This window comes from Camelina sativa, chromosome 4, assembly GCF_030686135.1.
Source record: "Camelina sativa cultivar CO46 ecotype springtype chromosome 4, ASM3068613v1".
Classification (NCBI taxonomy): Eukaryota; Viridiplantae; Streptophyta; class Magnoliopsida; order Brassicales; family Brassicaceae; genus Camelina; species Camelina sativa.
Window position 1 is genome coordinate 30,526,963 of NC_141883.1, and position 14,014 is coordinate 30,540,976.

At 39.3% G+C, this 14,014-nt stretch overlaps 3 protein-coding genes across 3 annotated transcripts; 2 read left to right on the forward strand and 1 right to left on the reverse strand.

Moving 5' to 3' along the window:
• Positions 1-657: 657 nt before the first annotated feature.
• On the forward strand, positions 658-2,910 carry LOC104782783 (F-box/LRR-repeat protein At2g42720-like). The gene is made up of 4 exons (XM_010507808.3): positions 658-910; positions 1,060-1,980; positions 2,215-2,355; positions 2,437-2,910. The coding sequence occupies exons 2-4, from the start codon at positions 1,075-1,077 to the stop codon at positions 2,725-2,727; spliced, it is 1,338 nt and encodes a 445-aa protein (XP_010506110.1). The 5' UTR covers positions 658-910; positions 1,060-1,074; the 3' UTR covers positions 2,728-2,910.
• Positions 2,911-4,090: 1,180 nt separating this feature from the next.
• Positions 4,091-4,603, forward strand: LOC147946351 (uncharacterized). The gene has a single exon (XM_087509588.1). It carries the CDS (start codon positions 4,091-4,093, stop codon positions 4,601-4,603), a length of 513 nt encoding a protein of 170 aa, XP_087365714.1.
• An 8,399-nt stretch (positions 4,604-13,002) lies between these two features.
• LOC104782784 (transcription elongation factor TFIIS-like) lies at positions 13,003-13,764 on the reverse strand. Its single transcript, XM_010507809.2, has one exon. The coding sequence runs from the start codon at positions 13,747-13,749 to the stop codon at positions 13,003-13,005; it is 747 nt and encodes a 248-aa protein (XP_010506111.1). The 5' UTR covers positions 13,750-13,764.
• Positions 13,765-14,014: the final 250 nt, after the last annotated feature.

The window sequence follows — 14,014 nt, forward strand, 5'->3', positions numbered from 1 at the left end:
ATTCGATTTGAACTGTTACACCGTCTCGTCGAAATTATAATGTATTTTTGGAGTCCACTAGTCTTTGTTCTTCCTTAATTCTTCTTTACAACTTTGGCTCACGATACAACTGCAATACCTTTATCAATCCTCTGTTGCGTTATACTAGTCATATAGACTTGGTGTCTTCGACACACTTGGAAGTTGGAAGGAGGACACTTCTTCACATATACAATTGTTCGTTCTACGCGTAATAATGATGATTACTCTTAACAACTTACGTAATCAGCCGTGTCAATTATTAGCTTTACCTCTTAACAGTTTGGTACATGCGTCGAAATCGATATTGGTCTGTTTGATCTAGTCAATAGTCATTGATTTGGTGATTGTTATATAGTTTTTGTTATCTCTTCTTCACAATATTTTTTCGTTATAATCCTAACTTAACACCACTATATGATTATGTGTTCTATTCCTATCCGTTTCATTTTTAAGTATCTTATTTAAGGCAAAACCCAAACATAGATCTTTAAAATAATGGTTCCTATAAGTAATTTTGTAAAAGTGTATTTAAGCCAATAAAACCAAACCACTACTAAAATGGAAAAAGAAAAAAATGTTTGACTAATCTAGTCATAGCACTAAATATATTGTCAAATCCCTCCATACCTATTGACTGATCAATTTAACAGTAGAACCAAAACGAGTGTTATTGAATTCGACGTCGTTTTGGTAGTCATACTCCTCGGCGGGTCTTTTTGATATACTTTGGATTGGACGCGGACGACTCTTAAACTGCTGTCCTGCTTCTCTCATTTTCTACAATTTCGACCGATGTGCTGCTCTTCTCTCGAGTTTTCAAAACCCTAAATTGGGTTAAGTTTTCAGAGCTTTCGTCAATTTAGCCGCCGCCTCTGTTGCGATTAGCAAGGTACGTTTTTTTCTTTGGGTATTGATGGTTTGAGATCACTATCTCTCGTTGGATCCAAGGCATAAAAAAAAATGGAACTTTGAACTCTGTGGCTGCCGCTTCTGAGTCTAGTTATTGAAATTTCGTGTCTTTTCGATTCTTTGTTTTAGGGTTTCTGAGTGGTAATGGATAGAATCAGCCTTTTACCAGATGAGGTTCTTGGGCACATCTTATCCTTTCTCCCCTCAAAGCATGCTGCTTCGACGTCGTTACTCTCTAAGAGGTGGAGGAATGTGTTTGTTTTGGTTCCAAGTCTTAACCTTGATTATGTGCTTGATGAGGCTAGACAATACCGGCATGACCATTCCAAAGATTTCATGGATTTTGTGGAGAGTTTGCTCATTCTGCGAGGCAAGTCGCCAGTAAAGAAGTTCGCTTTGAAGATTCATCTCCCTCATCTATTTGGCATAGACCCATCTCGTGTTCATTGCTGGATTTGCAATGTGCTTGAGCTTGGTGGACTTGTGGATCTTGATCTGTTCGTCACTTTCCAAGGGAAACTTCACCTTGTGCCTTTGTTGATCTTCAAGAGCAAGACACTTGTTAAGCTGAGAGTAGGACGTGGTTTTATACTCAAGCTTTCTCATCAGGACATTTATCTCCCTATGCTTAAGACTTTATCTCTTGACACTGTTGACTTTGAAGGAGGTCATGATGTCCTTGAAACTCTTCTACCTCGTTGCCCTTTGCTTGAAGAACTGGTTCTTGATGATCAGCGTTGGAAAACTCGGTGTGGTTTTGTGTCTTCTCCATCTCTGAAGAGACTACGCATCCGATTCTTTAATGTCCCCATCATCTCTCTTGATGTTCCCAATCTTGTTTACTTGGAACTTTCGTGTATATTTGGGAGCAAGTATGCAAATCTTAACTTGGATTCCCTCATTGAAGCTAGACTCAATCTTTGGGTAGAAGAACGGCGATTAAGGGAACTAAGAGATGGATATGCTCATTTAGATTCTGCTGACCTGATGGATCTCATCACTGCAATCAGAAATGTTAAGGTCCTTCACTTAACTAGTGATGCTCTTGAGGTCAGTCTTCTATTATTTATCTATTGTTGTAACAGTCATTTTCTGCTCAATAAATAAGGATAGACCAAGATTGGTTAGGTTCTGTGTCTTCCTTCACCAAGTCCTGCGGTGGTAGTATGATCTTAATTGGCATTACAGTCTTCTGATGGCAAACTACTGGATCCGTTTAATTGAGTTTCTGATTCAAATATTGTATGACTTGAGTAATGGCCAGCTGATTTGGTTTCCTTGCAGTTGTTTTACTACTCCGGTCAAGATTTACCCATGTTCGACAACCTTGTTTGTCTATCTATCGCAAGTGACAAGAAGCAAGGATGGCAAGTTCTGCCACTTCTTATCAAGAACTCTCCAAATCTTGAAACTCTCATCTTCAAGGTATCTCATGATAGCAGACTGACATATCCTAAACGCCATATATACCGATATGTATATAACTTTGTCTCCTTTATACATCAGGGTCTAGAGCACTACGTAACTTCAAAATGTGGGGATGCATGTGTTTGCTTTGTCACTTGGGAGGGTAGCCGGTCTTGCCTGTCATCTTCTCGAGTGAAGGTGCTGGAGATATGGGGTTATCAAGGAACTCCAAGAGAGCTGAACCAAGTGAAGCATTTCTTAAAGAAGCTACCATGTCTTGAGCTGGTGAAAATTTGTGCTGTAATCAACATCCAAGTGCCCATCGATGTACAGTATCTTTTGAAGCTTCCAAGAGCTTCATCAAACTGCAAGATCGAAGCCATATCTTAACTATAAAAGATAAAAACGCAAAAGCCTATTGAGTATGCTTATGGTTTTGCTAAGTCCTTTTTAATATCTCTTGAATGTGAAGTCTTTGTATTTGGTTTATGACAGAAACCTTGCCAGCAGACATGAGATAAACTGTGTGGAATTGTCAGTTTACTTTTATATATGGAACATTCCTTTTTATAACCCAGGTTTAGAAAAATTCATGAACTTGAAGCAACATGAACCAATCATTGTATCGAAATTACAATTCAACAATATTTATAGTTATGAAAAGAGGACTGAGATTATCTTGGGGTTTCTGTGATCGTTGAAGAATCTCAAACCCTTCCCCATGGAGGTTGTGCAGACAACGTCACAAGCAAGTGACTTAGGAGCTTGTTTCAAACGATTCATGGCGTCTACAAACCTCGGGAGAATTCTCAACACCTCTCACAGACTTAGCCGCTCGAAGTGCTGCCTCGAATAACTCCAAGAACTCTTGTCTCTCCATCGTTCTCGTTCTTGATAGGTCTTTTGTGTGTGTTTGCTCTCTCTCTCTCTCGATCGAATTAGGGTTTGGAAGCAAACGAAAGAGAAGAGACACTGGCAATGGTTAGAATTGGTCTCAGATATGTTTTATATAGAGAGAGTAAGCGCGTTAGACTCTCTAATCCAATTCCAAGTAGGTTTTTGTTCATTAATTTCATGATACTAGTTTATTTAATTTACTTGCTATCCAAGTCCGTTTGAATTTTTTTTTTTTTTTCTTTGTAGTCCTGATAGAGTTTCCATTTTTCTTCATGTGATTATATAATACAGTAGGGACTTATTATTATCAAATCAACTTACACAAACAAAAAGGAAAAAGACTCAGCAAATCAATATCTCAACATACCGAATACAGCCCTGTCTTCTTTTCTTTTTTCTTTTTTCTTTTTTTTTTTTTTTTTTGTTGTTGTATTAAACCCAATATAAATTTATCCATGTTGGGGATAAGCTTGAAAAAGCTTAAGGTTGAAGTTATCCTAATCTCACCGAGTTATGGTTTCCAAAGAAGATTAGGATTAAAACAATATAGGAGTTATCTATTTGTTTTATTAAATAAAAATTGTTAAAAGGGTCTCTCTATATATAAGGAGTTGTTAGGTTGTAATAACACTTGTGAGATTAGAGAGATTAAGATTGCATTAGTTTTGAAAAGTTTCTAAGGCAATAAACAAGAGTTATTCGTTAAAGCTTTGTGTTTGATTCAATATTTGGTATCAGAGCATTGTTGAATCTTAAACAAAATTCGTTTCTCTGCTTCTCTGTTTCTCGGTTCTCTTCTACTAGGTTAAAAGCTTCTATTTTACGGTTAGCTAAGCCTAATTTTTGATCAAGAAACATGGGAGACATCGTTGCTATGGCATCCACACCTAAGGAGATCAGCACTTCAACTCTTCAATGTCCAATGCTTACCGCCACTAACTACACGATGTGGGCAATGAAGATGACAGTAATGTTAAGGGTAAACAAAGTGTGGGAGATGATCGCGACAGGGTTAGCTGATGATGAAAAGATTGATCTCGCCAGAGCTCTTCTGTTCCAATCTATTCCGGAGACGCTAACATTGCAAGTCGGTAACCTAGACACTTCGAAAGAAGTTTGGGATGCAATCAAGTCACGCTATGTGGGAGCTGAGAGAGTCAAGGAGGCCAAGTTGCAAACTCTGATGTCGGAGTTCGAGAGGATGAGGATGAAGGCTACGAATACAATTGACGACTTTGTGGGTAAACTATCTGAACTAGCATCAAAATCTGGTGCTCTAGGGGTGAGCATAGAAGAACCTAAGTTGGTCAAGAAGTTTCTAAATAGCTTGCCAAGGAAAAAATACATCCACATTATTGCGGCTCTATAACAGGTTCTCGACCTTAACAAGACAAGCTTTGTGGACATAGTGGGTAGACTTAAGACATACGAGGAGAGAATCCGTGATGAAGAGGATCAAGAAATTGATCAAACAAAACTCTTGTATGTCAATAACTACCAAGAGAACTATGAACAAGGATGAGGTAGAGGAGCAAGAGGTGGACGTTTCTCAGTTCGAGGAAGAGGACGAGGTCGCAACAACTATCAGAACAAAGACAAATCTACAATTGTGTGCTATCGGTGTGACAAGCAGGGTCACTACGCCTCTAACTGTCCAGATAGGTTGCTTAAGCTTCAAGAGATTCAGGACTCAAGTGAACTGAATGATCAAGATGCAGAGGACTTATTGATGCATGAGGTGGTGTTCCTCAATGAGAAGAAGGTCAACCCGAAAAACTTTGAGAGAAAGATGAATAGGGATAATGTGTGGTATCTCGATAACGGAGCTAGCAATCATATGACTGGAAATCGGAGCTATTTTACTAACCTTGATGAGACTATTACGGGAAAGGTGAGGTTTGGTGACGACTCACGAGTTGACATCAAGGGGAGAGGTTCGATTCTCTTTGTCACCAAGTCGGGTGATCGGAAAGTTCTGGCTCAAGTCCAGTGGATACCAGATCTCAAGAGTAATATTCTTAGTCTTGGACAAGCCACCGAGACAGGGTGTGAAGTGAGAATGAAGGAAAATTATCTCACACTACATGATCGTGACGGAAAACTCTTAGTGAAGGGAAACAGATCGTAGAATAGACTTTACAAGGTTCACATGGAGGCTGAGAGCAATCTGCTACAAGTCACAGAAACTGTTGATACAACTGCAAGGTGGCACGAAAGACTTGGTCATGTCAATGTCAAGACAATGGAGACAATGGTGAGAAAGGAGCTGGTTATTGGTATGCCAAACATGAACTTTCTAAGGAGACTTGTACATCATGCTTGCTTGGGAAGCAAACTAGGAAGTCATTTCCAAAGGCAACCAGTTTTAGAGCTGAACGACCACTTGATTTGATTCATGGGGATCTCTGTGGTCCTATCACACATGCAACCGCGGCACAAAATAAGTATATATTTGTGCTTATTGATGATCATTCTCGTTACATGTGGTCTCTGTTCTTAAAGGATAAGAGTGATGTGTTTGGTGCTTTCAAGAGTTTCAAGGCTCTCGCTGAACAAGAAACTGGAACTTCAATCAAGATGTTTCGAACAGATAGGGGAGGGGAATTTATGTCTTCTGCGTTCATGAAGTTCTGTGAAGAGTCTGGAATTCAGCGACACTTGATTGCTCCTTATTCACCACAACAAAACGGAGTGGTGGAGAGGAGAAACAGAACACTTCTTGAAATGACAAGAAGTATTTTGAAGCAAATGGATGTCCCTAACTATCTATGGGGAGAGGCGGTGAGACATTCCACCTATTTGATTAACAGGGTTGCAACGAGGTCACTGCATGAGAAGGCACCGCACGAGATATTTAAAGGGAAGAAGCCAAACTTGAAACACTTGCGGGTCTTTGGATGTGTCGGATATGCAAGAGTGGAATCACAACACTTGAAGAAATTGGATGACAGAACTCGTGCACTGGTGTATCTCGGAACCGAACCAGGAAGTAAAGCTTATCGGTTGCTCAATCCTTCAACACGAAGAGTAACGGTAAGTCAAGATGTCATCTTCGATGAAACTAAGAGGTGGAACTGGATCAAATCGTATGATGAGACAGAGGTTCCCGGATCTTTCACTGTAAATTTCGGAGACTTTGGTAACAGTGGTTTAAGAGAGAGCGTAGCAGACTGTGAAGAAACTAATAACTCTGAGAATGGAGTCGAGGTGTTAGTAGAGACTCATGAACAAGAACCGGAAGTGGTGTTGCCTGTGTTGAGAAGATCGACTCGACCTAGTGTGAAGCCTAGTTATCTGAATGACTATGTACTTATTGTAGAAGAAGAGGCAGAGCAACTTTTACTCTCTTTGAATGATGAACCTCTAACCTATGAAGAAGCAAAGGAACTAAAAGTATGGAGAGAGGCTTGCAATGAGGAACTGAGTTCGATCGAAAGAAACAAAACATGGAACTTAGTGGAGTTACCAGCTGGAGTTAAGCCAATTGGCTTAAAATGGGTTTCTAGAATAAAACGCAACTCAGACGGGAGCATTAATAAGTATAAGGCGAGATTAGTTGTGAAAGGATATGTGCAGAAACACGGTATCGATTTCGATAAAGTATTTGCTCCGGTGGCACGCCTAGAAACAATCTGATTCATCATTGCTTTGGCTGCGTCTAAAGGTTGGGAAGTACATCATCTAGATGTGAAGACTGCGTTCCTACACGGGGAACTTAGAGAAGAGGTTTTTGTTGCACAGCCGAAAGGTTTTAATAAGAAGGGAAGTGAAGGTTTAGTATACAAGCTAAATAAAGCACTTTATGGTTTGCGTCAAGCTCCACGAGCTTGGAATCACAAACTTAATCAAATTTTTATGGAGTTAAGCTTTGTTCATTGTGCCAAAGAACCTGCTCTGTATCGAAGACAAGAAGGAGAACACTTATTGGTTGTCGCTGTTTATGTTGACGACCTTCTTGTTACTGGTAATAGCTTGAGGCTAATCTGTGAGTTTAAACTGGGAATGTCGTCAAGGTTCGAGATGAGTGACCTTGGGAGGTTGACATACTATCTTGGTATTGAGGTTTTACAAGAAAGTAGTGGAATTACTTTGAAACAGGGGAGATATGCGGTGAAGATTCTTGAGGAAGCTGGCATGAGTGAGTGCAATGCTGTACAAGTTCCAATGGATCCAGGTACTAAGCTTTTTAAGGCTTTAGCAGAGCAGCCCATTAGCGAACACGAGTATAGAAGAGGAATCGGCTGTCTCCGGTATTTGATTCATACTCGCCCTGATCTCTCGTTTGTTGTTGGAATGTTGAGTCGCTATATGCACAGTCCTAAGAAGTGTCATGGAGTAGCGCTGAAACACGTCTTGAGGTACTTACAAGGGACTACAGAGTATGGTCTCACGTTCAAGCGAGGCAACGACTCAGGTTTGGTGGGATATTGTGACAGTAGTCACAATGTAGATGAAGATGATGGTAAGAGTATTGGTGGTCACGTGTTCTGTCTTAATGGTTGTCCGGTTACTTGGTGTTCTCAGAAGCAGGAGACGGTGGCATTGTCCTCCGGTGAAGCAGAGTTTATGGCTGCCACTGAAGCAGTGAAGCAGGCCATGTGGTTGCAGGAGTTACTATCTGAAGTTACAGGAGAAGCACTTAAGAAGGTAACGATTCGCATAGATAACAAGTCGGCTATAGCGCTCACCAAAAACCCTGTCTTCCACGGTCGCAACAAACACATCCACAGGAAGTATCACTTCATCCGTGAGTGCGTTGAGAATGAGCAGGTGGAGGTTGAACACGTTCCGACACTGAGCAAAAGACTGATGTTCTGACCAAACCACTTGGTAGTTTAAAATTTCGAGAAATGAGAGAGTCCATTGGTGTTCATGATGTGTCCGACAAGAACTTCAAGCTTAAGGGGTTGATTGTTGGGGATAAGCTTGAAGAAACTTAAGGTTGAACTTATCCTAATCTCACCGAGTTATGGTTTCCAAAGAAGATTAGGATTAGAACAATATAGGAGTTATCTATTTGTTTTATTAAATAAGAATTGTTAAAAGGATCTCTATATATATAAGGAGTTGTTAGGTTGTAACAACACTTGTGAGATTAGAGAGATTGAGATTGCATTAGTTTTGAGAAGTTTCTAAGGCAATAAACGAGAGTTATTCGTTAAAGCTTTGTGTTTGATTCAATAATCCATTCCAATATATCTGCACTAAGAATTATATCCTTAGAACCTTAATCATCCTAAAATAAATAATGTTCTTCTAAGTGGCTAAACCTAGCAAAAACCAACAAAATGACAGTTAATGAAAAAACCAAACTCAAATTGCTTATGTCTTGGGGTTTAATAGTTTCTTTCTTTAAAACTCAAAACTCAAATCACACAGTTCTTGGGGTTTAATAGTTTATTTCTTTAATTCTAAATTGCTTATATCTTACCCATCAGGGTTTGCTCAAAATGGAATTGTATGAAGATGCCTTAAGAATGGTTAGGGAGATGGGAACTAACTACTGATTTAAAGCCTGATGCTTTCACTTTGTCCAGTGTGTGTGCTTCACGGGTATGGAACTAGTGAAAGGGATTGAGAGTGATGTTGTATATTTGGGATAGTAGCTTGGTTTGATATGTATCATGTATGCAAAACGTGGGAGCTTATGTTTCCGATGTGCAATAACTTGGTGGAAACCTTCTCGTTATCTTTTTTCAGGTGCCAGCGCTTGAGAACAATGTGATGGAAAACTCACTGGGGAGAGGTCTGGTTTTAAACAATATCTTGGTAACACTTTTGAGGGACCTTCGCTTGACCCCGAGGTAAACTCAATGGTGAAGATATGACCTGACATTTTCATGTTCTTTCTCTGTTAATTGGTCTAATTCCACCTTATACGAACGTAACAGGTGGTCTTTAACACCGATGCAGAGCCCATTTAGGTCGGGAGAAACAGAGAAACTGTCTGGTTTATTACAGCAGTACTAAGAGGAGTTAGTCTTTGTAGTTCATCATCGATTCAACTTATAATCACATCTCAAATCAGGTAAAGCATCTTGTCTATCTCTAGGATCTTATCTGTTCTTCCGAGATGCAGAGCCGCTCCTCCTCTTACTCATTCTCCCCTCACTCACTTCTACACCCAGTTGTCACCAATCACTTGATGGATATCACTTCACTATGTCCGATCCGAGATATATTGTGGTTTCCAGCTTTCTGATCACAGAGCTTCCCCTGTTCCGTAGTCTCTTGATTACTGTGTCAGAGATTTTTTTCGACAGAGAGCCTTCCTCTGTGATAAGTCATAACTATCTAAGGTTTTGTGTTTCAAACTTGCATGCTGACATAAACATTACAATCCCCTGTAACTGTAACTGACCGTTGTCATAAATTCCCAATTTTTTTTTTTTTTTTTTTTTTTTTCTGAGATAATTAAAAAAAATCGAAAAAAGCAAACGGTCGAAGCAAACCTAATTAATTTCCTTTTTGGAAAACAAACTTAAATATTTTCCTTTTTGGACCTAATTAAACCTTTTGCTTATAAATATTCTCTCACACATACTCTCTTCTATCAGAAATCCGAATTCTCTGTTTTCTCTGTTCATCGAAACGAAAACCAAAAAAAAAACCCTAATCTATGTTTTCTCCATCATCATCATCATCTTTCTTCTTCTTCTTGATCTCCCGTCCTCTTGTCTTGAGTCAATCCCCAACGATCGTGATTGGTCTCTCCTTCCCCTTGTCTTGAATCAATCTCCAACGATCGTACGTGACTGATCTCCACCCGCTTGTCTTGGGTCAATCCCCAACGATAGATATCTCAGTTCAGGCTCTCCTCTCTCACCCTAAATATCACCGGCGGTGAAGGAGATCGATAACGTCGGAAGAAAGAAATCGGGGGAAGTGAAAGCTAAGAGAGAGAAGGTTTCAATGGCTATTTTTTTGTCGACAGAATCACATCAGCGGGTATTTGTTTTGCTTAGGGTTTACTAATAAACCTTGTTTTACATGATTTGATCTGTTTTTAGGGTTTACTGCTTTTGTTTTTTGATGCAGGCTTGGTCACCACCAGGAGACCACATTGTGTTAACTTGTTTATTGGTGACCACATTGTGGTCACTAATAAAGGTACACATTGTGTTGAAAGATATATGTTCCCCTTCAAGTAGGATGTTATTCGTTTTATTTTGCTGCAGGCTTGGATTGTGTGTTTTTGATGCAGGATCACGTGAAAATGCTTTGAAGAAGTTTGATGATGGTCCATTCTTCCTCGGCGAGTTTAGTTTTGACTTGGCTTGGTCACTCACCGTCTAATTTTGTAAGGGCGTTGTCTCTTACTTCTTTTTTTGTTTGTTTTTGAGTTTGCTTTTCGTTGCTTCTTTTGCTTACTACTAGATGATATATCTTCTTGTTTTGGGATTTCAGGTTTTCAACAGCTTATTCAAAAGGAGTTAATAGGTCTGATGAGGAATCATGATGCAGTTCTTGATGGTTGGTCGGTTATGATCCAAAAGGTGTTAAAAGGTTTGTTTACTTGCTACTTAATTACTACTAAACCTTTGTTTTGCTTAGCTCTGTTGCAGATAAGAAAGAGATGATGATTTCTGGCTCTGCTGCAGATAACGTTTCTCGATGATGATCCATGTAAGAGGATATAGGAAGAGTTGGGGGCAGTGAAGCTACGAGTATCTAAGAGAGAAGGTTTCAATGGATTTTGTCATCATCAGGTACTTACTTAAAGATGCAATTTTCTCTCTAGTTTAACTTTTTCTTTTCTGAAATCTTAATTTCATTGTTAATTTTGGTTATGATTTTTGTTTTTGTTTTGTTTTCAGGGGTTTCCTAGTACTTGTGTATCTGATTCAGCTGCTGATAAGTTTGGAAATCTTTGACAGGTACTTATTACAAAACTTTTGATCTGTTCTTCTGTTTGTTTTTTTTCATTCTTAGTTAAGGTGAGAACTGAATGAAGTTGGATTTTATTTTGCAGGCTTGTCTTGGTCACCGTTTAATTTCTGATTTTGTAAAGATGTTAAGTGTCTCTTCTTTATTTTGAGTTAGCTCTTCTTTGGTTCTTTATTCATGATTTCTTCTTGTTCTGTGATTCATAATTCAGGTTTCAACTGCTGGAAAGGTTGGTTTACTTGCTAGTTGCTACTTACTACTAAACCTTGTTTTGCTTAGCTCTGTTTGTTGCAGATAAGGCATAACAAATTGGTAGATAGACTTTCACACCTCTTGCTCCTTGTTTTGCTTAGATGATGATTCCTGGTTTTCTTGCAGATATCATTTATGGATTGTGATCCATGTAAGATGATGTAAATAGATGGGGGGAAGTGAAAGCTACGAGTATCTAAGAGATAAGGTTTCAGTTACATCATCAGGTACTTGTCGACATGATTAAAACAATAAACAAAAATCCTTTAATTTCCTACAGAATCAAACTGATTTTGAAGGAATGTATAAGTCTTTGACTCAGCAAGCTTCTTCCCTTAACGCCAAAACCTACTGCAAAGGCTCTACATTTCCTCTGTTCTATGTTGCAGCCATTTGTGGACAGATTATCCCAGTGCCCGTAGCATGGTCTCCAAGAGCAAGACACTGGCTAAGCTAGAGACTAAGACACTGGCTAAGCTGAGACTATGACGTGGTTTTACGCTCAAGCTGTCTCATTAAGATTTTTATCTCCCTATGCTTAAGACTTTATGTCTACACTGTTGATTTTGAAGGAGTTCATGATCTTCTACCTCGTTTCCCTTTGCTTGAAGAACTGGTTCTTGAGGATCAGCGATGGAAACAATGCATGGTGTGGTTCTGTGTCTTCTCCATCTCTAAAGAGACTACGCATCCGATTCTTTAATATCCCCATCATCTCTCTTGATGTTCCCAATCTTGTCTACTTGGACTTTCGTGTATATTTGGGAGCAAGTATGCAAATGTTAACTTGGATTCTCAATCTTTGGGTAGAAGAACAAAGATTAAGGGTACTAAGAGATGGATATGCTAATTTAGATTCTGCTGACCTAATGGATTTCGTCGCTGCAATCAGGTTTGTTAAGGTCCTTCACTTAACTAGTGATGCTCTTTGAGGTCAGTCTGCTATTATTTTTTTATAGTTGTAAAACAATCGCTGCTCAATAATAAGGATATCATTTAGATTCTGCTGAACTGGTGGATTTCATCACTGCAATCAGGTTTGTTAAGGTCCTTCACTTAACTAGTGATGCTCTTGAGATTATTTTTTCATAGTTGTAAAACAATCATCTGCTGCTCAATAAAAAGGATATACCAAGATTGGTTTAGGTTCTGTGTCTTCACCTCTTCAAGAGAGATAAATCAAGTGAGGCATTTCTTAAAGAAGTTACCGTGTCTTGAGCTGGTGAAAATTCGTGCTGTAAACAACATCCAAGTGCCCATCGATGCACAGTATCTTTTGAAGCTTCAAAGAGCTGCATCAAACTGCAAGATCCAAGCCATATTTTAACTAAACCAAAAAAAAAGAAGCAAAAGCCTATTGAGTATACTTATGGTTTTGCTAAGTCCTTTTTAATCTCTCTTGAATGTTAAGTCTTTATATTTGGTTTATGACAGAAACCTTGCCATTTTTTATGCAACATTCCTTTTCTTGCCAAGAGATTCTTTAAATTCCAGGTTTAGAAACATTCATGAACTTGAAGCAAACAAGTCATTGTATTGAAATTACAAATCAAGTTATGAAAAGAAGCCTGATTATATACAATAGTCAAAACTGACTAAATCGTCATGATCAGACTGACTAAATCTCTGCTAAGTCATGATCAGATCAGCTGATTGAAGCACCTTCATTCGGCTCTCTTCCTTAAATCTTGCTCTCTCTTGAATCCTTTGAAGCTCCTTCCGAAGCTGCTTGCTTCCCATCTCTTGTCTCTCCATTGTCACGAGCCTCTCTCCATTGATCTCGCCAATTAACACTTTCCTCCTCAAATCCGGATTGTTAGTATCTCCCATGTTGAACAGAATTGAACGGTACTTAGCTTTTTGAGGTCCCATGAAACAACCTAACTTGTGAAACATTGCAGATTCAACAGAAACAGCCACAACGCAAGGATCACAAGCAGCGACTCGTGTCTTCATCTCCGTCTCAACAACCTCAGTAGCAACTTTAGCCAACGATGTTTGAAGAATATCACGCACCTTGTCTCGTTTTGAATCTCCAGTCTTCTTCATTGTTGGGATAATCTTGACCGGAGGAGTTGTTTCTTCATGACGGCTCTGTTCTCTACCCGAAGCGTAAAGAATCTGCAGCCAAAGATTCCAAAGAAGCCTTCCTTCCGATCGAATCTGGGGGTTTTTGTGATCGTTGAAGAATCTCAAACCCTTCCCCATGGAGGACGTTGTGCAGACAACGTCACAAGCAAGTGACTTGGGAGCTTGTTTCAAACGATTCATGGCGTCTACAAACCTCGAAACCTCGGGAGAATGCTCAACACCTCTCACAGACTTAGCCGCTCGAAGTGCTGCCTCGAACAACTCCAAGAACTCTTGTCTCTGCATCGTTCTCGTTCTTGATAGGTCTTTTGTGTGTGTTTGCTCTCTGCCTCTCTCTCTATTTCTCTCGATGGAATCAGGGTTTGGAAGCAAACGAAAGAAAAGAGATACTACTGGGAATTATTGGAATGGTACGTATCAGATATGTTTATGTAGAGAGAGTAAGCGCGTTAGACTCTAATCCAATTCCAAGTAGGATTTGTTCATAATTAGTTTCATGATACTAGTTTATTTAATTTACTTGCTATCCAAGTCTGTTTGAAATTTCCTT

Coding starts and splice junctions, on each gene's coding strand:
- LOC104782783 (XM_010507808.3), top strand. CDS start 1,075: ATGGATAGAATCAGCCTTTTACCAGATGAGGTTCTTGGGCACATCTTA. Junction 1,981..2,214: donor TAACTAGTGATGCTCTTGAG/GTCAGTCTTCTA, acceptor GTTTCCTTGCAG/TTGTTTTACTACTCCGGTCA. Junction 2,356..2,436: donor TTGAAACTCTCATCTTCAAG/GTATCTCATGAT, acceptor TTTATACATCAG/GGTCTAGAGCACTACGTAAC.
- LOC147946351 (XM_087509588.1), top strand. CDS start 4,091: ATGGGAGACATCGTTGCTATGGCATCCACACCTAAGGAGATCAGCACT.
- LOC104782784 (XM_010507809.2), bottom strand. CDS start 13,749: ATGCAGAGACAAGAGTTCTTGGAGTTGTTCGAGGCAGCACTTCGAGCG.